The sequence below is a fragment of the Pleurodeles waltl genome, chromosome 2_2 (genome assembly GCF_031143425.1).
Source record: "Pleurodeles waltl isolate 20211129_DDA chromosome 2_2, aPleWal1.hap1.20221129, whole genome shotgun sequence".
Lineage (NCBI taxonomy): Eukaryota > Metazoa > Chordata > Amphibia > Caudata > Salamandridae > Pleurodeles > Pleurodeles waltl.
This window is the reverse complement of record NC_090439.1, coordinates 199,473,106-199,498,186: the sequence shown is the minus strand read 5'-3', so window position 1 is coordinate 199,498,186 and position 25,081 is coordinate 199,473,106. Positions and strand designations below refer to the sequence as shown.

The 25,081-nt window shown below is 45.1% G+C and overlaps 1 protein-coding gene across 2 annotated transcripts in view; it reads left to right on the top strand.

Moving 5' to 3' along the window:
• The window catches only part of ERP44 (endoplasmic reticulum protein 44), a 1,253,443-nt gene that overhangs the window by 585,511 nt on the left and 642,851 nt on the right, over nucleotides 1-25,081 (top strand). For both annotated transcript variants that reach the window (XM_069219628.1, XM_069219627.1), the window contains exon 7: nucleotides 18,216-18,273. In XM_069219628.1, coding sequence (XP_069075729.1) covers nucleotides 18,216-18,273 — 58 coding nt within the window. The remainder of the gene's footprint in view (nucleotides 1-18,215; nucleotides 18,274-25,081) is intronic.

Sequence of the window (25,081 nt, the reverse complement as noted above, 5' to 3'; positions counted from 1 at the left end):
TGTGTTTTGAACACTCTCCCCATGTTGCACTGCTGGGTATTCTGGAGGATCTGGGGGGAAGACCAGGAAGATCTCACCATAGTTGGGATCAGAACCATGCTTACCAAAAGAGACACTGCTAGATGCTGGAACTCGGCGGTCTCCCCATCCGGGGAGGGAGAGGGGAATGGAGTGGTGCACGAAGCAGGAGTAACCGATCTACGTATCAAGGGGCTGCCCTCAGAAATGCAGCAAGAGTGGGGTGATTTGGTGGGCGTATTATGGTTTGGGATAAAGTATAGGCAGTGCCACAGGAATTATGCGGCCAGGGAAGACCAAATTGTGCAGCAGGGTTAACTAAATTGTTTGTCAAGGCAAATTATGCAGCTTAATGCTACACGTTTTGTAATATTACTTCAAAATGTTATTATTTTTACACATATTAACACTGTGCGGGAACAGCTTTTTTCTGATGGATAAAACTACCTGTGGATTCCTCACCTCATGAATACTCCCATGGCGCCAGCATTTGACGGAAATCTTCTTACTAGTCTCTGCACGTCGACGAGGACGTCACTCTAGCCCACGCGACGCCGTCTGACGTCATACAGGCAATAAGAGGTCCTCGACGACGTGCGGACGTCAGTTCCCTTTTTTCCGTGCATTCGAAACGGTTATCTTCGAGGGAGCAACTGTTACTCTTGCGGTTACAGTGTATCTTGCTGCGTAGTCTTTCGCTGTGGAAATAATGTCGCAGAGGAAGTCTGGATTTAAGCCTTGTCGTGAGTGTGGAGGCAAGATGTCGGTGACGGATCCTCATTCCGATTGCCTTTGGTGTCTGAGCTCCGACCACGACGTCTCGACTTGTGATTCATGTCAGCACATGAATCCAAAGGCCCTCAAGGAACGTGAGGCGAAGCTGTTTATGGCCAAGTCAAAGGGGAAACATCACAAGAAGTCTTCTTCCCCAAGACATCGGCGTCATCGAGACTCCCGGCGCCGTAGAGAATCTCGGCGTCATTCAAAGGAGACTCGTTCCAGGTCTCCAGATCGGCGCCGAAGGACATGGGAGGTCAGTCCCACGGTTACGCCGCATCCTTCGACGCCGTTGCCCTCTCCGGCGTCTCTAACTTCACCTGGACAGGCGTCGGTGATTGAGGTATTGGAGCCTCAAGTGTTTTCTCCGGCGCAGACGCCGAGGCCGGCGTCGGGGTCGCCTCCGAGACAGGCACCCCAGTATCCGGCTTTTCCCACCCCTGGAGCCGATAGTTCCGCATTCTTGAATGCGATGTATGCCATCTTCCAACAGATGGCTCCAGGGGGTGCTCCGGCTGGGCCTTTGGCCTTTTCTTTGGGTGATCCTGCGCCTCTTCGGCCGGCACCCTTTATGCCCTTTCTCCCGTTTGGGAACGTGGGCTCGGCGCCACTGTCGGCGCCGGTGGCCGCTCCGGTGGCTTCAGAAGGATTGGCCCCGGGGATTTCCATCCCGTCGGCGTCGGGATTTCGGCCTGTGACTCCGGTGGGTCCATCTGCTTCAGCTGCTCTTCCGTCGGCGCCGAAGTTACCTGTGGCGCCGGATGCGGCGTCGGTAGCCTCTGAAGATCGGCGCCGATCTTCGACTTCGGCGGAGGCATTGTCGACTCCGCGTATTGAGCAACGACTTCATTCAAGGAGACATGCTCTCCGTGTATTAGAAGAGCAGGAGTACCAACGAGCCCTAGAGGAAGGAGAGCTAGAGGACTCGGGTGATGGGCTGCGTGGACTGGAGTCGGCCAGTGGGCTGGACACTTCCCCTGAGTGGGACCTTTCGTCCCCGGGGGAATATACTGAGGAGGCTGCTTCCTTTCATGCAGTGGTACGGAAGGCAGCTAGTTTTTTGGACCTGCCTTTGCCGGTGGTGGAGTCAAAACAAAACCTTTTGACAGAGGTGTTACATCCGGCCTCAGCCGCGGCGGAGCCTCTGTTACCATTTAATGACGCTCTGCTGGATCCGGTGTTAGAGGTGTGGAAGAGGCCGGCATCTTCCCCAGCAGTTCACAGAGCCGTGGCCAGGAGGTATCGGACGGCTCCAACTGACCCTGGTTTCCTATCTAGACACCCTACGCCGGAGAGCTTGGTGGTGCAGGCCTCCTGTTCGTCCAAGTCAGCGCCTGGTTCTTTTCCGACAGTGCCTGGGGACAGAGATTCAAAGAGGCTAGAGGCGCAGTCGAAGAAGATTTTTTCATCCTGCAGTCTGGCGTTAAAAGCCACCAATGCAACCTGTATCCTGGGGAGGTATATTCATGCTCTGATGGATGACATTTCCTCTTCGTTTACAGAGCTTCCCCAGGGTCTTTTGGATCTTGTCTCAAATGCCCAGGCTGCTGCGACCCAAATTATCCAGACGGGACTGGATACCACCGACTCGGTAGCCAGGGCAATGGGCACAACTGTGGTGGCAAGGAGACAGGCCTGGCTCCGTAACTCGGGCTTTTCGGCGGATGTACAGTCCACATTGTTGGATCTCCCGTTTGATGGGGACAAACTGTTTGGGGCTAAGGCTGATTCGGCCTTGGAACGTTTTAAAGAAAGCAGGGCCACGGCTAAGTCGTTAGGGCTCCAAGCTCCTTCTTCCACAGCCTCTTCCAGATTCTTCAGGAGGTTTCGTGGATTTGGGCGTGGTACTTCCTCCTCTTCCTTTCGGGGGAGATATCAGCAACCTGCTTCTTCCCATCCCTATAGATCTTTCAGGGGGAGAGGTAGGGTCCGCACCAGAGGAGCCTCTCAGCAGCACTCTGCCTCTTCCTCATCCTCTGGCGGGGTGCAGCAGGGGAAGCAGCCTTAGGCTTCCACCATTTCCCACTCACTCCTCTCCTGTAGGGGGAAGATTACAGCATTTTCTCACCAAATGGAAGACTGTTACATCGGACACTTGGGTTCTCAGTGTTGTGGGAAAAGGCTACACCCTTCCCTTTCGGGAGTTCCCGCCCCTCATCCCGCCCCGCCCTTCGTATTGTTCAGAAGAACACCTCCTGTTGCTAGAACAGGAGGTGCAAGTCCTCCTTTCAAAGGGCGCGGTGGAGTTGGTCCCGGAGCAGGAAAGGGGTCGAGGAGTTTACTCAAGGTATTTCCTGATTCCCAAGAAGGATGGTCGTTTGAGACCAATTCTGGACCTGAGGATCTTGAATTGGTTCCTCAAGCAGGAAAAGTTCAAGATGCTGACCCTAGCACAGGTGCTTTTGGCGTTGAACATGGAAGACTGGATGGTGTCTGTCGACTTGCAGGATGCTTACTTTCATATCCCGATACTCAAGTCACACAGGAAGTATCTCCGGTTTGTGGTGGGATCGCAACACTATCAGTTTGCGGTCCTTCCGTTTGGTCTTACTTCAGCACCTCGAGTCTTCACGAAGGTGATGTCGGTGGTTGCGGCAGAACTCAGAAGGAAGGGGGTAGCAGTATTCCCTTACTTGGACGACTGGTTGATCAAAGCCAAGTCCCCGGAGCTTGTGTCGCATCATCTGCAGTCGACAACCCAGTTGTTGTTCGACCTGGGTTTTTCGGTGAACGAGCCCAAATCTCACCTAGAGCCCTCTCAGCGCCTCCTGTTCATAGGGGCAGTACTGGATACAACATTGGGTCGGGCCTTTCCTCCGCCTCAGCGGATTCAAGATATTCAGGATTTGGTTCCAATGTTTCGAAATGGAGCGGTAGTTCCAGTCCTCAAGGTCCTTCGTCTGCTCGGTCTTTTTGCCTCCTGCATTCTGTTGGTCACGCATGCTCGCTGGCACATGAGGGCTCTTCAGTGGTGCCTCCGAAGGCAGTGGTCTCAACACAGAGGGGATCTAGAGGGTACTGTCAAGATCTCCAGAGATGCTGTGGATTTGAAGTGGTGGATTGCAAGCAACAATCTTTCACAAGGAAAGCCGTTCCAGCAGTCGCCACCAGTGACCACAGTCATAACGGATGCTTCCACTCTAGGGTGGGGAGCTCATCTGGGGGATCTGGAGATCAAAGGTCTTTGGTCTCCAGAGGAACAGATGTTTCACATCAATCTGTTAGAGTTACGGGCTGTACGTCTGGCTCTCAAGGCCTTCCTCCCTTCCCTTCGTGGTCAGTCGGTACAGGTCCTAACGGACAATACTACCACGATGTGGTACATAAACAAGCAGGGAGGAGTGGGGTCGTACCTTCTCTGCAGAGAAGCTCTTCGACTATGGTCCTGGGCAAAGGACCATCGGATTTGCTTGATAGCAAACCATCTGGCCGGAGTTTTGAACGTGCGTGCGGACAGTCTCAGTCGCCACTTCTCGGCAGACCACGAGTGGCGTCTCCATCCAGATCAAGTCCGTTTAATCTTCCAGAGGTGGGGGTTTCCTCGGGTAGATCTGTTCGCCACTCGAGAGAACGCGCATTGTCCGTTGTTCTGCAGCCTTCAGTATCCGATGCAGGGAGCGTTGGGGGACGCGTTTCAAATAACCTGGTGCGGCCAGTTGCTTTACGCGTTTCCTCCCATACCCTTGATTCCTCGAGTATTGAGGAAGATTCGCCAAGACCGGGCTCTAGTAATCTTAATAGCTCCGGATTGGCCAAGGAGGGTGTGGTACTCCGACCTTCTCCAACTCTCAATGTGCCCGCCGCTCCGTCTCCCTTTCAGGGCAGACCTCCTCTCGCAGTCGCAGGGGCAGGTTCTACACCCCAACCTCCAGAGTCTGCACCTACATGCCTGGAGATTGAACGGGGCAACCTGAGTTCCTTCTCTCTCCCGCCTGAGGTAGTGGATGTTATATTAGCGGCCAGGCGACACTCCACTAAATCTATCTACGCTAATAGGTGGTCTAAATTTGTTGCGTGGTGTGGAGAGAGGCAGATTGATCCTTTGCATGCTCATCTATCGGACGTTTTGTCTTTTGCTCTGTCTCTGGCGCAGAAAGGTTGTGCAGTGGCTACCATTAAGGGTTATTTATCGGCCTTGTCAGCCTTCATATGTCTTCCAGACCAACCATCTTTATTTAAATCCCCTATTGTTATCAGATTCTTGAAAGGTCTTCTAAATCAATATCCTCCAAAGCCATTCGTTATGCCGCAATGGGATTTGTCCTTGGTCCTGACTTTCCTTATGGGGTCCCCTTTTGAACCTATGCATTCTTGCCCCTTGAGGTATTTGGTTTTAAAAACAGTCTTCCTGATAGCTATAACATCAGCAAGGAGAGTGAGTGAGTTGCAGGCCTTATCAGTAAAGCCCCCTTATACAACTTTTTATGGGGATAAGGTGGTGTTGAGGACCAAGGCTGCTTTCCTCCCGAAGGTTGTTTCACCCTTCCATTTGGCTCAGGCAATTACTTTGTCCACGTTCTATCCTCCGCCTCATCCTTCCAAAGAGGAAGAAAGACTGCACCGTCTGGATCCAAAGAGAGCGTTGAGCTTCTTTATTGATAGGACAAAGGATTTCAGGCTGGAGGATCAGCTGTTTATTGGATACGTGGGCAAGAGGAGAGGAAAGGCAGTCCACAAGAGAACACTATCCAGGTGGGTTGTTCTTTGCATTAAAATATGTTACTCTTTGGCAAAGAAGGATCCTCCTGAGGGCATTAGAGCTCATTCCACCAGAGCTAAGTCGGCCACTTCGGCCTTGGCCAGGGGTGTTCCTGTGGTCGACATCTGCAAGGCCGCAACTTGGTCGTCCCTTCACACTTTTGCAAAACATTACTGTTTGGATTCTGAGGTTAGAAGGGACGGCCATTTTGCACGGTCAGTGCTGCAGGATTTCTTGGTTTGACCATTTAGGCACCCACCGCCGGGCGTGGTACTGCTTTGGGACTCTATTCATGAGGTGAGGAATCCACAGGTAGTTGTATCCATCAGAAGAACGAGTTACTTACCTTCGGTAACGACTTTTCTGGTGGATACATTAGCTACCTGTGGATTCCTCACGGTCCCACCCGCCTCCCCGTTGCCTTTCTGGTCTTACCAAGTAATCCTTGAGTGCGCTCCTCTTGGTCTTTGAGGGTGCAATAGATGTGTATATAATATATTTATATATATGTATATATGTATATATATTTGTGTATATACTTGGTGTGTGTATATATTTTAAAAGAGAAAGTTTTATATATATATTTATATAAAAAGATTTACAGTTATTACATACAATGTTGTGTATTTTTACAATATAATGGGATGTTGCCTTGCTCTTTCATTGCATTGCCTGGTTGTTCTCATGCACGTAAAAAATGATTGGTACTGACGTCCGCACGTCGTCGAGGACCTCTTATTGCCTGTATGACGTCAGACGGCGTCGCGTGGGCTAGAGTGACGTCCTCGTCGACGTGCAGAGACTAGTAAGAAGATTTCCGTCGAATGCTGGCGCCATGGGAGTATTCATGAGGTGAGGAATCCACAGGTAGCTAATGTATCCACCAGAAAAGTCGTTACCGAAGGTAAGTAACTCGTTCATCTCATTCTTACCATGCTATCATCCAAATATAGTAATAAAGAAGTGTAAAAGACCAATAAATGTTTGCGTAGGGCCTTTCGCAACTGAGCAGCACGTGTCACTACAATTATTGTAACTTTATATCTGTCGTAGCTTGAACCAATTTTTTTGGTAAAGATTGCGGATTATGCAGCAAATTATGGAATTATTGGCAAATGTGGTAAATCCATAATTATGTAGAAAACACCGCAGCTGCAGAATTGCATAACTGCAGCAGGTACTGGATATAGATGGACATCTGCTGTGTGTTAATGGCTATAAAAAAGATATGCCGTTGGGCCTAGAAATGTCCCAATTTACCTTTCATGCACCCTTAACGTGAAAATAGATGTTATGAGTCCTCTCTACCTTTGAGGACCATAAGCAGGAATTTTATAAGCAAATGCATGGATCTCCAAGTGACCGTCCAGTATTATAATATCCACGGTTTTGTGCTTTTCACTTTTTTAAATTAGGGCCATGATAAATAAGAACCTAAGGTATGCAAACATGGTATATGCTGTATTGTGTCCTAAATAGGGTGCAGAAAAGGTAGGAGGAACTTAAAACTAGTTGGCACCTTAAATGCTCATATGTTGTATATTGGGTAGGCGGAGTCATGGCTGAAGTTACATGGCACTTCCTGGCAGTGCTGGAGAGCAGTTACTGGACAAGAAGTTTCTGGATCCAGTCAAGGGGTCACTTTATACGCCATTGCTTGGCAACCTGGAGTTTGGCCGGGGACTTCATAGAGAAGCACTCTGAAGCAGACAGGAAGCACTCTGGGTGCACATTTGTTAAATAAACTATAAAATAGTTTGAGATGTGAAGGTATAGGTAGCTCAAATAAGACATTAGTTAATGTCCCCATTGATTAAGTAAGACACAACCTACCTGCTAGATATCAATTTCCCAAGTATTTCTAGGGAGGGTTGAAAAGTAGTAAATTTGGTTTGGAAAATGGCTGCTTTGAGGGCCCAGATTAGGGCAAAAAGCCAGGAGTGCCCACAACTTGAGAGATAGCTGTGTAATGTTACAAAACATGTCTTACCTCAAGGATTTATAAAATCCTACTTGATGAGGAATCTTCTCTAAACGGCTGTACCCTTTACAGATGAGAAGAAGAAATAGACCATCCCTTCTCAGATGAACAATGGGAAACAATTCTCAATAACAATCACAAGGGGATCACATATAAAATAGAAGGGAAAATGTTATGCTGGCATTGGACCCCATATCATCACTGCACAATATCTAGAATGAGGTTGGAAGGCTGCAGGAGTGGCTGTCGTCGTATAGGCACAATATCGCACATATTAGTGGTGTGTACCTTTATCTGTAGGTACTGGCGACCGCGGTGATACTCAACAGTTAGAGACAATATTGATTCTTAATTCCCGTCGTAGGGTTTACTGGAATAGATGCCACACCGAGATAACAATTAATTGCCTTCTGCGAAAGAGCATGTATAAAGACTGCTCCGAAGGTACAATTCTGCTCTCGGCCCCAGTTACTCGCGGTGTGTATGTAACCAGAAGTGTCTGTAATGTGATTTTGAGGAAAATAACAAAGCTGCTGCTATATAATATCTCAATTCTACTGATTCTGAGACAGTCCTACAAAATATGCATCATAACCTAACAACCACACTGTGGTCGTCATCACTAGTTAAGTTTAAAGAGGCAAACTAAACCATACCCCAAAGCCAAAAACAATTGGTTCAGTAGGGAAAAGCCAAGCTTAAAAAAGTAAATCGTAAAATGGAATGAATATGGCTTAAAATATGTTGAGAAACCAACACCCCACTTGCAGAATAGTTAACATACTCTATTATAAGGCTATGAAGAGAACAAGAATAATTATTTGCCAAACACGTGAGCGATACTACGAATCAAACAAAGGAAGGCTTTAGTATTTTTAGTGAAATAACAACCCTACCAGAGCACATGAACATTGCAAAGTTCTTCTATTTTTGGATTAAAAAATAGCAAAAAACAAGAAATTAGCCATGGCCGGAACAGTTCTTTCTTTTCCTGTATTACTGCAAACTCATAGCAATAAAACCCTAGAAAGTAGATGTCCTGATAATTTGAGGGTTTCTCAACAGACCCTCGAATTATAAATTCACCATATACGCCGAAGATATTTTTGTTGCCAACTTCGAATCATTCATACCTGCCATGCTAGATATCATCAAAAAATACTGTCTTGCCAGCTGCTGCTTAAACAAATGCAGGCCTGAACTCATGCCCCTCAACATTACCCCAGCTCCTTGATACATGATGCAGAATTAAAATGGCAAAAAGTTCCCCTCGGATACTTAAGTCGTATCTTAACACACAGCTTAGATGATGCCATACAAATAAATGTGGTCAAAACTAAAAACGAGGGCTTTATTAAAATGTCTCTCCTGGTTGAGGTGTATTGAAATTATAATAATGACACTTAATTAGATCACATGTTATGGTCCTGCTGTGCTCCTAGTTAGGCTACTCTTAACTTTCTTTGCCCCAAGCACGACTAATCAACAAATGTATATGGGCGGTTAAACAATGCAATGTGAAGGTTTGCAAACGTCCTTATATTCAGACTTTCTCGCTACTGAATGCAACTCGTTGATTAGCAATATATCGGACCTGCATAGCGCACTCATTAGACTGGTAATTGAAAAGAGAGATTTTAGGAAGATAATCTCTCTCCACTCCTTCTCTGAGTGCAAACATTTAACCTCATTAGCCATTTTAATAAAGGACACAGTTGATGCACTGTATATCATTATCACAGAAGCTGATACTCAGCTGAAGCATACTGAGCAAACACTCCTATATACGTATCTGAGAATTAAAATGATATGTGTACCCATAATTTACGGGAGTAAACTGGAAAATTGTCTGTTAGGGATCTGTTTGATACGAATCAACTCGTTAAAAGCATGGATTAGCTAACTTCTAATTATGTAACTTCTTTAAACTAAAGACATGCTGGTTCTAAAATAAATCTTTCTGATAAGGATTCTGATTAGTTTGAAATCGTGCCCCCTTTTCCATGGAAAGGTCACATTACCTCAGCAGTATATAGTAAAAAAAAAAATCATCCACCCTCGATTCACTCTGCCAAAAACACTTGAAAATAAATCAAACAACTGAACTAATCATGAACTAAATCACATGCTCTACATATTTAATTTTCCTTTCCAGTCAAAAAATCTCTACCATGATTGCTCAGTCACAGCATTTGCTGATTCGAGGGACCACTTGGGCACAAACTAAAACATGTAATTTAGGCCTTGATAGCTAAGATTCCCTTCGGTATTGCGATTTTGCTAAAGTTGATTTATTGCATATGGTATTTCACTGTTAGAAGATAAAACCTTTCTGGAAGGACATTGACAAAAATATAAAATATTTTTTCAACTTCAGCATTAAGATCCAACCGCCATTGGTTTGCTTGGGAGTTTTACTCATAGCTCATCGAAACTGTCACTCTGGCATCAAAATCAGTCTTATCCAACTAGGAAAATGCCTTATATTTGTGCCTTCTGCAATATTGTGTTTCAACAAACATGTTTAAAATAAATAAAAGGTTAAAGCTTTTAATCTACTGGCAGAACCATGTATTGCATACTGTGTAATGTAAGTCCTTCCATTGCTAATTACCAACATCAGACTTAGCACTGTGTTAAACAATATTGGCTCTTTGCATGACCACCAGGTGAGCAGCAGGATTTGTTCTTTCGAATTCTAAAACAAATTTCACAACCTACCTTGCATGGTATGAAAGGCAATATCAGATGTATTTTGTGTTTTTGGCCTGGGTAGGATAGGCCATCACCCCCTTAAGGTGCTGCCCATTCAGTGTCCTGCGGCAAGAGCTCACGCTGTGGCGGCTTGAAAGCCCAGCCCCTTTATTGAGGCCTAACCTCATCTCTTACCCAGTAAAAAAGTGTTTCCAAGTTGTCAAACCTGCAACACCACAAACCTACTTAATGCTTTTTTTCTTTCTTAATATGTATTATTATAGGCACATTAAAAGATAGTTATCGCCCTGCAACCGACAAAACTGATGGAAGACCCTCCGACCGAGTTAAAATATTCTTAGATTTCAAATCTTCCTCGCCTCAGCAAAATTTGTAGATATTGATGGTACAAAGCAACTTCAGCAAATTTGAACAAAAAAAAATCAGCCTTCTGGATTGCAGGTCTTGATTCAGACTACAGTGAGAAACTGAAACAGGTCTAGCCAACATAAGAGAATATCTTCTCACCAGGGACCACACCATTCTTCTCAAGTTTTAAGTAGCCAGGTTTGACAGACATTGCCTTGAAAGTGATTCACTCTTTTCTCAGAGATTTGTGCAAATGGGCACGGCCTGTATTTGTGGTCTCCGACATTCAGTGACATGCAGCTTGTACTACAAGGTTCAGCTCTCCACCACTAGTCTGTACTTGTAAATGAATTGGGAATTCAAGTTTCAGCTACCTTTGCTATGTAAAATCTTTCTCCTTCAAACCATGTATATAGTGAAACTAACACAAACCTTGGTAATAGGTAGGCCCGTCTATTGTAATTTATTATACTCTGGTGCCACCAGCAGATTTTCAGAGAGACTGCAAAGAGTACAGAATCAGGTGGCCAGATTGTGCCTCAGCCCTAGGAGATGGCCATGTGAAACCAACATTAAAGATTGTCTATATATCCTGGTGGAACAGAGAATGAAAGTCAACGACTTATGAACAGTTCATTGGCCTGTGGGCCAGACATCTAGGAAATCAGCCAAAGCTGCCACCCACCCTTGTACTTCCCAGCCATAGACTGCTTAGCCAGCTCAAATCTAATTCAACAAAGAGGTCTCAAACAACTGAATCATGTAGTAAGATGCTTGGGATTTTGAGGACCCAAACTCTCGAGCGGGATGAATCCTCTTCTCAGAATAAAACCCATACATCTGCACTAACCCACTAAAATAGAACTGTTAATTCTGTTTATGCTGTTGTTCAGTCAACTACAACATCTAGGGAGGTGATTGGAGAATATAGTAGAAATACATCTTGGACCCAGTTGGGCTCCACCTGCTTGATGTAGCTTTTGTTAACTGTATTGTTCTAGCTTTAGTTTCCAGTATTCCATGATATCCCAAGGTTAAGTTGGTAGCTCATTCAATCACTGTGTATATAAATGAATTGGAGAAATGCACCCTGTCTTGCATCAGAGGTGCATCAGGTAGCCCGGGTTGGCACCACTAGGCGGTGGACTATCTAGTGAAGATCCTAAATTGGGTTTGACTTTGAGACAGTGTACCTCAAGGGTAAGATAATAAAAACCTACAGATCCAATCATCTGCCCCTCAAAAGACCCAATGAGTATTTACAAGTTGTTTGCAGAACTGGTGAACCCTATGCATATGCCTTGAGAGATTAACACTGATATAGCTAGTGGGGGGTGCTCTACAGTCCAAATAAGCAACCACTAACTGGCGTATTTGCACGTGTAGAATGTACAACACATTAATGGTGCACTAGAAAGGTAAACTTGACAGCATGTAAGCATACCAAAACAGGCAGCATTCCTTTGCCCAGAAATCTTCTCCTAACTGAGTTCTCCGGATAAACAGGCTCTAAAGCTGCATATCATGCCTGAGCTCCACAGCTAAAGAGTTGGTTGAAAGAAAAATCTTTGTGTGACTGCTACACCAAAAACGAGCTGTTTTCAATCATAGCAGACAGCCAGTTTGAATTGCAGCTTTGGAGGAAGAACACAGATAAAATAATCATAAACCACTTCATACAGAAACCTTCCTGTTGCACATGTTAATGCTTACATTATCTGATAATCCACATTGTCAGCAACTAGAAGACCAAAGCTAAAACCTAGGGAAAACAACATAAGGATTCACAATGTGAAAGAAGAGGGTGACAATCTGGGCGGTTACGTAGAAGATTGCCTTAAAACGTTTTTTAAAAAGAACTGAACTAGGCAAAGCTGAATGGCCTGCAGAGAAGACTTCTTTTGTGTGACGCCAGTATGGCTTGTTTGGGGTCAGAGATCATAGATTCTGTATCCATTAATCTTTTTTGCACAGGTGACTGAGATTAGGACACACCTCTTGAATCCTGTGAATCACCAGAATTCCCCCATTGATAATGATATCTTAATCCAGTGCCTTCCTGCAGTTACATGTCAGCTGCATGAGTGGTGGCAGTTGGATACAGCTTCAACACTGCCTGAGGTTAAAGGGACAGAGTGGTGGTCGCTATATCCTCTGAGGTCTAGTGCTGTGAACCATCACTGCAGTGTTAGCCATCCTTTCTGCAGGCCCATTGTGGTGCTGGGATGATTTGAGTCTTTTTGCACTTGGAGGTCCAGATGTGAAGACCACAAGAACTCGTACCATCTAATTAAAATTGGAAAACATGTCCCAAAGAGAGGTGGTGACAAGGTGTTTTCCAAAACCCAAGCTCTTCTTTTGGAGGTGGCAAAAACATGTTTTTTCTGACCTTAGTCAGGTTATTCGAAGACTGGGGAGGGGGTTTAAAAAAATAGTGATTAGAGGGCCTGGCTGTGAGAATTGAGACATCTCCATCTGGATTCCTGCTATGCTTTGCGCTACTAATGACAGCAAATTGTTGGTTTTAGATCTGCCCTAAACTGCCTGAGTTTTCCTGGATATTAACGCAAGAGCTGGTGAAGCTGAAGAGAACTCTGTTGGTTGATGATCTTTGTACTGTTTGATCTATAGTTTCTGGTTTGTGACTGCAGAAGTGGGGAGAGGTTTTTTCCTTTGTATAATCCAGGCTATTAACTAGTCTTTTTTGCTGTCTTCCCCCATTAGGATTCTTTTCTAGGGTACAGGGGATGTGTTATTGTTTCCTAGTGTATTAAACCCCTATGTTCCTTCCCACACCCTCCCTACTGCTGATCTTTTTTATTTGTGGTAAGTTGTGCTTAAGCCTTCAGATCTTTTTTCCCCCCACAAAAGATGCCCAGGTCCAATTGGTGTCCTTAGAGGATTGTAAAAGTGCCAGGTTTTGTGATTCCCTGCGGAGGGACAGCAGAAAAAAGCCATATTGTGGCATTTTTTCCCCAAAAAATGGGGAAAAACGTGCTGTGTAGAAATATATTTTTTTCTGACAATGGCATCAAAAAAATGTTTGCTGTCTTCCCATCTTTCAGAAAAAGAGAGTTGGGAAAACATTCTTCCACCACAATTGTCTAATTGGTGGTCACTATTTACCATTTCTTCCATTTCTACCTACTTGTAGTTTGTGTGGAAAAGAGGTGTTAAACCCCAGGGTTAACCTAGAACGATATACATATCTGAAACTGCACAATATTCTTAAGTCAACCAAGGTCATTTGTGTAGATCGATCAGGGATTTACCAAAAAAACAAATTCTTGAAATTAAAAAACAGTGAATGTGATTAGGAGAAATAAGTGAGAAGGTTTTCATTTGTACTTTTTTGCTCTGAAGGCCGAGCTACAACAGTGTATTGTATGTCCTCTAACACAAAAGTACTTTGGGGCACCAAAACATGTACAAACATGAGTTGTGCCTTTGGGCCACTTTCTGCTGCACTTTCCCAGATTTTTAATAGCCCAAAACAGCTTAATGAACTAAGTAACATTGCAGCGGTCACAGGCTTCAAAATCAAATCTTCATGTTCAACTCAAAAACCCTTAGGTTTATCAAAAGGGAGCGATAAGACATGTTCAGTTACAAGTGGAGCATGACATTTTTAGAGAATCATCCTTATGAAGAACCCGGGCATGCTGTAAAGGGCAGAAATCCAATGTTGTTTAGGTAAGTCACTGACGAAATGGGAACATAGAGTATGTTGCTTTTATGACTTGGAAGTATATTAGCCATGAATACTACAGTAAGCCCAAGGCTGTTGTTGGAAATGGTCCTTTCTGCAGGGTCATCCAAAAACGTTTTGTCTTTTCCCACCATTTTTCTATGCGTTCCTTTTTTGTTAGCTGTAGGACTCTGGGAACTTTAGCACTGCTAACCAGTGCTAAAGTGCATGTGCTTTCTGCTTAAAACATTGTAATATTGGCTTATCCACAACTGGCATAGTTAATTTACTTGTAAGTCCCTAGTAGAATGCGCTATAGGTGTCCAGAGCCTGTAAATTAAATGCTGCTAGTCAGCCTACAGCGCTGATTGTGCCCCGCACTACAGTAGCACTTTAAACATGCCTTTGGCCTGCCACTGCAGAGGCTGTGTGTGCAGTTTTAAGCTGCCATGTCGACCTGGCAAGGACAACTACTTGTCCAGGCCCAAACCTTCCTTTTTATTGCAAGTAAATCATTCCTAAGGTAGGCCCTGGATTGCCCCAATGGCAGGATGCAGTGTATTTAAAAAGTTGAACATGTGCTTTTAAGTTTAACAAGTCCAAGTAGTGAAAAACAGCTAAATTTGTTTTTCACTATTGCAAGACTTATCTCTCCCATGGGATAACATTGGGATTACCTTAAAACATATTTTAAGTATAACTTCCAATTAGAAAAAGATAGAAATGTGAAGTTTGTTGCCCCTGGACTCTCAATTTAAAATCACAACTTATAGTGAAATTGGATTCTAAATTATAAGTCTGAAAATGCCGCTTTTAGAAAGTTGCCATTTTCTTACTTTAACTATTCTGTGCCTCTGCCTGCCTCTGAATACACGTCTTGATTGAGTGACAGCTGGGATCTGTGCATTTCCTCTAGACAGTCACACACAATGGGAGATTAGGTGTAGCTTGATGGGCCTTAATGAGCCATTAATTGGCTTGATGGTGGGGGAGGAAGCTTAGCACTGCTTCATTTATACCTGAATAGACTTGTCCTGACTTCCCACAATAGGACTTAACGTCCCTGCATTGTCACTCCAGCCAGCTTGGAGCCAGGACAGGAGAGACAGAGTATCTGTACTTTTCAAAGTCCTGCCTCTGGAAGCTTCACTCCTTTCCAGAACCAGGGCACCGAAGTAACCCCACCAAATCAGATTTTACTGGAACCAAGGACACTGCCCGGAAGGACTGCTGTTCTGCCAGGAAGGACTACCTCCCTGCAACTGTATTGCTGTGTTGGCCTACTGATGCTGTTGTAGGAGGAAATGCCACTTTGGTATTTGCTCTGCTGCTTGGCCTACTGCGTCTGCTGAAGAAGGGACTGCCACTTTTCCTGTTTGCTCTACTGTATTGGCCTACTGTCTACTGCTTCTGTCCTGCATTGAAAAGGACCAGACTTGTCTCTACACCTTTGCAACCAAGAATCTCCAAGGGCTTGCTGACTTGCCCCTGTTCATCTGCAGTCTCTGCGACATCAAAGACTGCCTGCAACTCACCTGCTTCAGCACCTGGACTCTGCATCTGTGAGACAACCCTGCGATGTGGTGCCACCTCAAGCCTGGACCTTTTGAAGTGGGCCTAAGATGCTCTACCTTCTGTGGATTTCTTCAGAACTGCAGCGAAGCAAAGTGAAGCAGCGCAAAGCCCCTCAAAGCCTCAGCTTCTCGGAACCGATGCCAGATGACACAAAGCCTCGCAAAACAATGTTACGCAGACTGAGCACTAGGATTTAAGGTACTGTGTTCAGCTGCCCAAGTGAGTCCCTGTAGCCAGCCCATGCTCCATTGTGGTTGGCCTGAACTTGTTACTTTGTCCCGGTCCAGCATGACCATATAACCACCATTGCAAAAAGTACAGATGATGGACATAATGCTGAACAAATCACACATTGAAGCCCATGCCCAGACCTGGGTCCCGTGCTCACTGCACCACTGGATTCAACTTAGCCTGGCTGATGAGGGGTGATACCCCACAACCGGTCTCAGGATGCTTGTTTCCGGTCCAGGGGAGGACCTGGCCTGACAGTTTAGGCTGGACTGTTCCCATGGGTAGCAGGGTCAAGACTGATTTGAATATTCCTGGGTCCAAACTAGGGTGGTGAGATGGGCAAAACACAATGGATTAAACCCACATCTTTGTGACAGGGGGTGAATTTTAGCATTGTTCAGCATTTCATCCATCATCTGTTCTTTTTGCCAGATAATCACAGTTGGCACTTTGTGCTTCTGTACGCTATTTTCACCTAAATCTTTAAAATTGTATATCTCAGGATCAACCTATTGGATTTTGTTGTTTTGGTCTTGTTTTGATTAGATAACTATTCTCTATCTTACTAACCAGATGTTATCTCTTGTAGTCTGATGATGTAATTTAAGTATTACACAAATCATTTACACATTGCCTTCTAAGTTAAGCCTGACTGTTCTGTGTTAAGCTACCAGGGGGCGAGCACAGGTTAATTTAAGAAGTGTAACTAAGTTAAGGTAACTAGGATCGTGGTCTCTACATGGGCAGGGTGCAAACCTCTGCCAACTAGAGACACAATTTCTAAGGGATTGTATTAATTTCAAACTGTCACAGTGGTTGCCTCTGGAAAGAAATTGCAACACTACAACTGAACATTTCCCAGTTTATCTTGATGTGAGGGAAAGACATCCTGTAACTCTTGAACTGAAAAGAACTGACCCTGCTAGTATCTTGTCTCTTCAGAGGGATTCTCTTGCAATGGACCCAGTCAGCCCACATTTTTATAGTGTTTCTTTAGACATCCCCTAGCTGCATACATGGGATATTTTTCTAGGCTTATCTTTCTTTCTATGCCTGCCTTCCAGCCCTTTACACCCGGGGAGCTTCATTCTACAAGGCCTTGACTATGTCCCTTTTAGCAACAACTATCTCCAGCTACATTAGGGCCGCCTGGAACCTGTTATCTGTGGTGACGTTTAGTAGAATGAATTTAGGATCTCTAGGTAGTCTCACCACAATATTTGTTCCAGGTATGCAAGTATTCCCTTCCAGAAGGGCAGCAACCCCTCACAGGCCCATACTGTATGTAGGAAGTCCCCTTTTTGCGTACTGCATCTCAGGCATTTTGGTGATTCTGTCGTCCTCATTTTCCATAGCCTTCCCCACATGAAATACACCTAATGCAGATATTTGAGTGGTATCAGCCAATATTAAGAAGTGGTTGTTGACTCCCTGGGAGAGACAAGCATCTCACTCGAATCGTCAGTGGTCCTAGGTCTCCAATCCCAGGCCACCTTTGAAAGTGCTGAGTGTGTCGGTGGGATTGATCACAACGCTGTGGTAGACCTGCGTGATCTTGTGGGCAATCAGTTCCTCCAACAGGATTTTGGTCTCCGTGGGGTTATAGTCAGGTAGCTCGGTCAGACTCTGCCTGATCTTAACCATCCAACCACACCTAGAATTCCTATCATGACTGGGGTTTGCTCATTTAAATAATTAAGAAAGGGACATTGCAGGATGATATTGGATATGTTTAAAGATGAACAAATCAAGTTCCTTAACTATAAATGAGGCCTACATCTAACTTAAAACAAGACATTGCACTATATTGATCTTGAAGCCCTAGAAGTTGGATCAAGACATTATGTCGGATGCTAGTTGATGCCTGACTGGTTTCGAAAAATTTATCTTGTCCTTTCCTGGAATTGGGGTCCAATTCCAGCCAAAGGGACTCTCAGGTATTCTGTGCTGGCTGTTCTCATCTGTCAATAGTGTGTCTAGAAACAGTCACTGAATCATGATAGTTGTAGTTCAGGGTAATCATTGTGCTGAGGTAGCCTCAAAGTAAGCAATACGTTGTAGTTACAGTAATCTTTTATTTTATAATTGCTCTACATATATAAATGCAAAAGGTTTTGCTTGTGTCATCATCACTTTGATGTGCTCTCTAATGTTACGTTTTGTTCATTTGTTTCACTGTCTAGGAGTGTTTCTAAACCGGAGAGATTTAGCGGTGACAACGTAATCTACAAGCCTATGGGTGTAAGTTCATCTATATGTCCTTTTTTTTTTGTGGAGTTCAAAAAAAAAAGAGGAACCCAAAATTATAGAAAGGGACATGGGTTATAAGTATTTTGTCAAAAACCGTGATCCCTTACTGAGTCAAATACTTTTCCAGTACACACAGAGATACAATGAAATCTATGTGGAAATGTAAAAAATATAATCTATTGTGCATATAGCAATTTCAAGGATAAAATGCAAAAAGTAATAGTTAAATAAAAAGAATATAATAGGCATGTGTCTGTGGTGCCCATGCACATTTATAAGCGTAACCACGTATTAGTGGATCAATCTGAGCCCCTGTTTTTTTGTGACGTGTCTCAAGCATTGCTGGGAGTTGCCCCTTTCACCCTTATTGTTTCCTGTTTGTGAACTAAAAGCCAGTGCAGCACTTTGAGGTGTGGGGTGATGTGAGTGAAAGGTAGAAGGTTGAGTGTGAGACTGCCTGCTGAGGTTTGTATGGTCTGAAGTCTTCTGGTCAGCTGTGCATTGATTCTGGAATGGAGTGTGCTGCCATAGTACAGCTTGCTGGTGATGACAGGTTGTGCAACTGTTCTGCAAGTGTCGGAGGGGAGCCTTCTGAAGCAGAGTGCATGGAAGCAGGAGGAGACTGTTCTCTTGGCCAGTCATGGTGAGTTGGTTGTCAATTACTATTCCAAGGTTTTTTCCCTGGGTTACTGCAAGGGGTGTGGGTCAGAGTATGGAAGGCCACCAAGTGGGATACAAGAGTGTGGTCTCTTTGCCTCTTGTTTGTGTTGAGCTTAAGGCAGTTGGATTCCATCCATCTGGTGACTTTGGTCATGCAAGCAGAGAAACTACTCCGGGTGTTTGGAGACTTATCAGAGAAAGAGAGTATGAGCTTGGTGTCATCAGCGAAGGATACTGATTCCATGGGCGCGTATGATGCTGGACAGTGGGATCATGTAAGTGTGGGTCCTTGGATGCTGGCTTCATCAGTCATTGGAAAAGCATGGAGTGGGAGTGTGTTGAAGGCTGCAGAAAGGCATGGTGTCACCTTTGTCCATAATCATCCATATGTTGTCTATGGCAGTTATGAGGGTGGTCTTTGTAATGTGGTTGCTTCTCAATCAGGTTTGAGTAGTGCTGAGGAGTTGGTTGTCGTTAAAGTAGGTAGAAAGGTGTTTATCAACTTTGTCATGACTTTTGCCAGGTAGGGTAGCAGAGAGATTGGCCAGTAATTGGCTAGCATCTTCAGATCTGCTGAGAGTTTCTTGTAGAGGGAGAGTACTGTGGTGAGTTTCCATGTGTCGGGATAGGTGGCTGTGATGATAGAATCTTTCATGATTGTGGCTGAGGGCTGCTCTTCTGGGGTTCTGTCTTTTGACAAAGACGTGGTTAAGCCTGGGGTCCGAGGGAGCTCCAGAGCAAATGGACTGCTTAATCGTTGCTGTTTCTTGAGTGGTGATGGTGGGCCTGCTGGTCGTCTTGGTGGAAATGTGCAGGGTGGCTGGGAAGGCTGGAAGGATCCAGTTGGGGCTCGAATTTGTTGTAGATGCTAGTGATCTTATTGCTGAGGAATATGGTCATCTGGTTGCAGAGGTCCTGACGGGGTTATGTTGATGGAGCTTGCTGCCATAGAGGTGATGTCTTTCATTATGGCAAGATGTTCTTTGTGTTGTTGGTGTTGCTTTCAAAGCGATCAATGAACACAGAGCGTTTGGTGACTGATCTGCTGATGGTAGTGTTTGAGGGCATTTTGTAGAAGCTCTAGCCGATGTCCTGGCTTTGTCTCCATCTGCGCTCAAGGTGCTTGCAGTGGCATTTGGTGGGCCTGAGCTCTTCCTTTTACCTTTGCTGAGCCTGAGGCCTTTAGTGTTAGTTTACCCTCTTCTCCCCCCCCCACTCCCCCAACACACACACACACACACCACCACCACCACCCCCCCCCCCCCCCAGGTAAATGTCCACAAACCTACCAGACAACTCTGCTGAAGTCATGTTCACACCACCACCCCCTGCATACTCTGGACCAGATGCTGCTGTCGTGCCATCACCTTCCTTGCTCTTAAAGACCTGCCTCTTCACATTAGAACTGCCTCATTCATTCTTAGATTCAGCATTTCTGCTCCTCTGCAACTAGCCCCGACTGTGGCTTGGCCTATACAGCTCCTGCTTCAGCTCCAGAATAGCCTCCTGTGTGAGTTGTGCGCTGTACAAAATAACATGACCTGTCAATTGTTTCAGCTTTACCTTACATAGTGCTTATGTTAATTTTAAGTGAATGGTTATTTTCTTATATGGTTTCTGGTACTGCTCCTGCTACATCTAAGGCCAGGAGTCGCAAGGATAGTGGTAAGCGTTGCAAAAGTACCCCAGTTCTCGTCTGGGGGTGTGGCATTCCCAGTCTTAAAAAGCCTAACATCTGGGAAATAGATCATGAAGTTACCTTTTGCAACCTCTAGCAGTGGGTGTGGCAGTCAGAACATTGCCAGACTCAATTCTTTGTGTTATTCTTGGTTCTACTAAGGACGATTTCATTCATTAAATTTCATTGAGTTAATTGCATTCCATGTCCACTTAGCAATAGTTCACAGTGAGGTAAAAAAAAGAACGGCCATAAGGCAGTAATGTGATCCCAGCAACTGCTGTCTTTACACTCCGATTTAACATTTTTTCCATACAACATTTTCTTCTGTTCTCTTTAAATTTGGAATGCATACTTGAATGTGCAGGCTTCAGAGATACATATGGTAGAGGATCACGCCCAGTTCATGGTTCTGCCTTTTAGATCAAGATTCAGTTCCTAAGTCTCTATTAAGTGTCTATCTCTGGCAACGTCCCATTTCAGAAAGGGAATGCACGTGTACTCTAACTTAGTTATTGGATCATAACAACAGACTTTTTATGGCATATTGCAAGCTTAAGAGGAAACCATCTCAGTAGTTTGGTCCTTCGAGACATCCATGTCAAATATCTGCTAAAGCAGACTGATTGACCTGTGCACTGTGTCAGAAGAACTGGATTCGATAAATGAGGTGACAAAGCCACCTGAAAGGAAACAGAACAACCTGCAAGCAGTACATAAGCAAGTTAGTATAATGACTTAATAGTCCTGTGTTCATCTACACCACCCCTGTACTTCTGTGTCACATGAACAAAACTGTGTTTAAATGAAAGCTACAAAAGCAGTGGGAACAGGCTATCAGCAGTTTGGACAATGTTCTTAGAGGTGACCCTTCAGAAGATGTATGCTCTCAGATAGTAGATCACGAGCCAGCTTGGCAAAAAGTCCTGTTCTTGACATGACAGCATAGCACATTTTCGTCAGAGTGCTGACAGAAATGGGGTTGTTCTGAAAAATTGCTCCATGTACCCCTCCCCCCACCCCTTTTTAAATTTAGAGCTCCATATTCACCTCCTTAAATTCTGGCCTGTTTTCTCTGAAGTCAGTCAGCCCACTTACTCTTGGAAGACAACAATATAAAGCAAAATAAGATACATGACCAGCATATGTTCTGTCAATAGTAAGGTGGCACAAAGCCATTGGCACATTCTCTGGGAACATTTAGCATGGGTCCGTATAGGTTTGCTATTGGCACAAAACCTGCCGAGTGCCATAAACTGATTAGAAGCTTTACTTTGGTGTTACATAGAGAAGTGATGTGGGAGGGAAACAAAGTGTAAGTTTCTGGGGAATGGAGGTTGCCTCTAATAATGTTTCAGTAAATTTGGAAACTCAAAAGGCACAGTCTTGGCATTTATCATTCACCTATTGGGTGAAACCATTTCAGTTGATTGCATATAATTTCTTTGTCTGCTTCTGCCACTCCCTTTGATTACATGCATGCTTTGAAATATCCAGTCATCATGATGTAAAAGGATTCTCATTGCCCTGAGACTTATTATATTTATAATGCTTGTTTGGCCTGAAATAATATAAATTTGTACTTCAAAAGTACGCATGTGTAGATGAGAAGGTCATTGGGTGGTGTGTTGAAGGTGCTGTTTCGACAGACATAGGTGGTTCTCTCTTAGTACAGCAAGTGGTAGTTAAGTCAGAGATTTTTATTACGTACTTCCAAGCTCACTTTCAGTTTAGTTTCTGCATCAGCGCGTTTTTGTTTCATATTTGGTTGATCAGGGGGACAAAGTGAAAAGGAGGTTGTTGAGATTTTCTGAAAAGAGGACAGAGAACGTGGCAGGGTAATTTGCACAGGTTAATATAGAGCGAAGGGTCGCACTGTGAATATAGTTGTGATTGCTCATTAGGAACTACTTTTATTTTCTCTTATTCAAAAATATTTTCCATTTCAACATTCTTACAGTGAGAGAAACATTCACAGATATTGAAAAGTCATACAGTGTCTCTCTATTTGTGGACCAACTTAGACGAACAGGTTACATTACATTTCTGAGCCTTGCCTTTAAATTCTGTGACACCCTACATTAGCTACTGGTCTTGAAGTGGGAAGAGTGTTAGGAGAATGGGGGGATTTTAAGAATCTACCGCTTCCACTGTGATCCTCCCTTCTTTCCAGATGTCTAACCATTCCCTGTTCACTCACCCCAGCATCTTTAGACTGTCATATTTGCTCTGCCCATGGAAGGCCACTTGCTCTGCTGCCTTACACACCAGTCCAAACCTCTGATCCACTCCTCCAGTGTTGGTGTAAAGGGGCTTCCACAGTTCTTGTCTGTCTGTCTGTCTTTGCTATTGTAAATCCCTGAATCTGATACCAACATCTAGCCGCAGATTCATTACCTTTGAATTTCACACACGTCAGACTGGATCTGGAAGATTTTTCGTGAGCAGTACAAAGGTAGGTATCTTTGTTTTGTTCCGTGCATCGTTGGCATTGTATGCGCCGGACGTGATGTTGAGGTCACCTATATAGGCTCCACCTCCCCGCGCGGACATCTGTTTTATTTATTTCCGTAGATGAGATACCCCTCTGTCGGTTTTTAACATAATTTTTTGATGTTTTGTTGAGTTTTTTTTTTTTTTTTGGTGGGTCAAGGAATGTCTTCGAGGAAGTCAGGATTTAAGCCGTGTGGCGCCTGTCACCTCACCATGTTGGTTACAGACCCCCATCTGGTCTGTTTTCGGTGTCTCGAGCGCAACCACAGCTCCAAGTTGTGCTTGGACTGCCGAGCCATGGCACCGAAGGCTTTGAGGGAGCAGACCCTAAATCTGCTTTTGGCCTGGCAAGCGATGCCGCATGACTCCTCAGTGATCTCGTCCCCATCTAGAGGAAGGCCGCAGGACTGCTCCAGGAGCCCCACGTTCTCTTCATCCCAATCTAGGTCCTTGGGACATCCAGGGAAGCGGCACAGGAAGCAGAAGAACTGAACGCATGCTTCGACTACTCCTCGGCCTACGTGACAAGCAAGGAACATCGGCATTCCCGGCACGGTTCTGCGGAGCTGTTGTCTGTGTTGACTTAGCACCTCTCCACTTTTCTATGAGCCGAAGCGACCCCCGTACAAGTCAAAGACTTTTACAAGGCCATGTGCTGTATATCTAAGTAGGCTGACCTCTACAGAGCGCCTTTGGGCCCCACAGGGTCAGAGGGGGCCCCATCAGGTTCCGCACAAATGGCTCCGGCCTCAGCTCTGAAAGGCTACTGAGAATGGGATATCAGATCAGGACTGGCACCGGTCGTGCCAGCATGACCTTCCCCAATGCCAAAGCTCCTGGCGCCCACTGGTGGCGCCAGCCCCATTCTGTTAACTGATGTCTCAAAGTTGAAAACAACATCACTCAATGCTGATTCCGGCACCGACAAGACCAATTGCACCCTATTCTGAAGTGCTAGGCCTGGGGGAAGAATCAGAGAGGTCACTGGACTCTTTAGAATACAAGTTAGAGTGTTCAGTATACTTGTGTGAGGAACTGGGAGATGCCAGTGAACTTGACACCTCTTCAGATACTGGTTTGATTTCTCCCCCTACAGTGGCTACGTTGGAGAGAAGTAAGTTACGCTATGGTGGTGAAGAGGGCAGGAGAGGTACTAGACTTCGAATTACCTTCAGTGGCAGTCAAGACTATCATCTTGACGAAAGTGCTTCAGCGCAGAGCTTCCTCTTCTAAACACCTGCTCCCCTTCAATGAAGCACTTATTGATGTCATGCTGGGAACCTGGTCCAAGTCACCACATGGGCTCCTGTGAACAGGGAAATCGGCCTCTGCTGTCACGCCATAATTGGGGACCTACGTTTCCTTACCCACCACCCCACCCCTGAGAACTTGGTAGTCCAAGCCTCCACTTCTCACGGTGCATTTCCTGCCACACCATCGGACAGGGAATTCAAGAGGCTGTCCACCTTGGGAAGGAAAAAACATTTTTTCCACCAGTCTAGTGTTTCCACACACTGTGGGATATGGTTGCGCAAGTGCTGCCACAGGTACCGGAGGTGGCCCACGCCATTCTCTCTTAAGAAGTTAAGGATGGGAGGGATGCAGAAAAGTTCACCATCAGGTTTGGATACCATGACTTGCTGGGCAGAGCGATTTCTTCGATGGTAGTGCTGCAATGCCATGCCTGGCTTTCCAAGGGATGTCCAGGCCAACCACATGGACTTGCCCTTTGATGAGACTCGTCTCTTCAGAGAGAAGGCAGACTCAGCTCCAGAGTGTTTTAAGGACTCACAGGCTACAGCAAAGTCCTTGGGCCTCTCAGTTGCCCCATGTTCCCAGTCTGCCTTTCTCCCCTTTCGTGGTTATGGAAGAGGCGTAAACAACCTCAGCTCCCCTCCACAGAGGCCCAGTAGCCACTGTTTGCACCATGTGCCCCTGAGCGGGGTGTGGTAGCTTTGTACTTCTGGT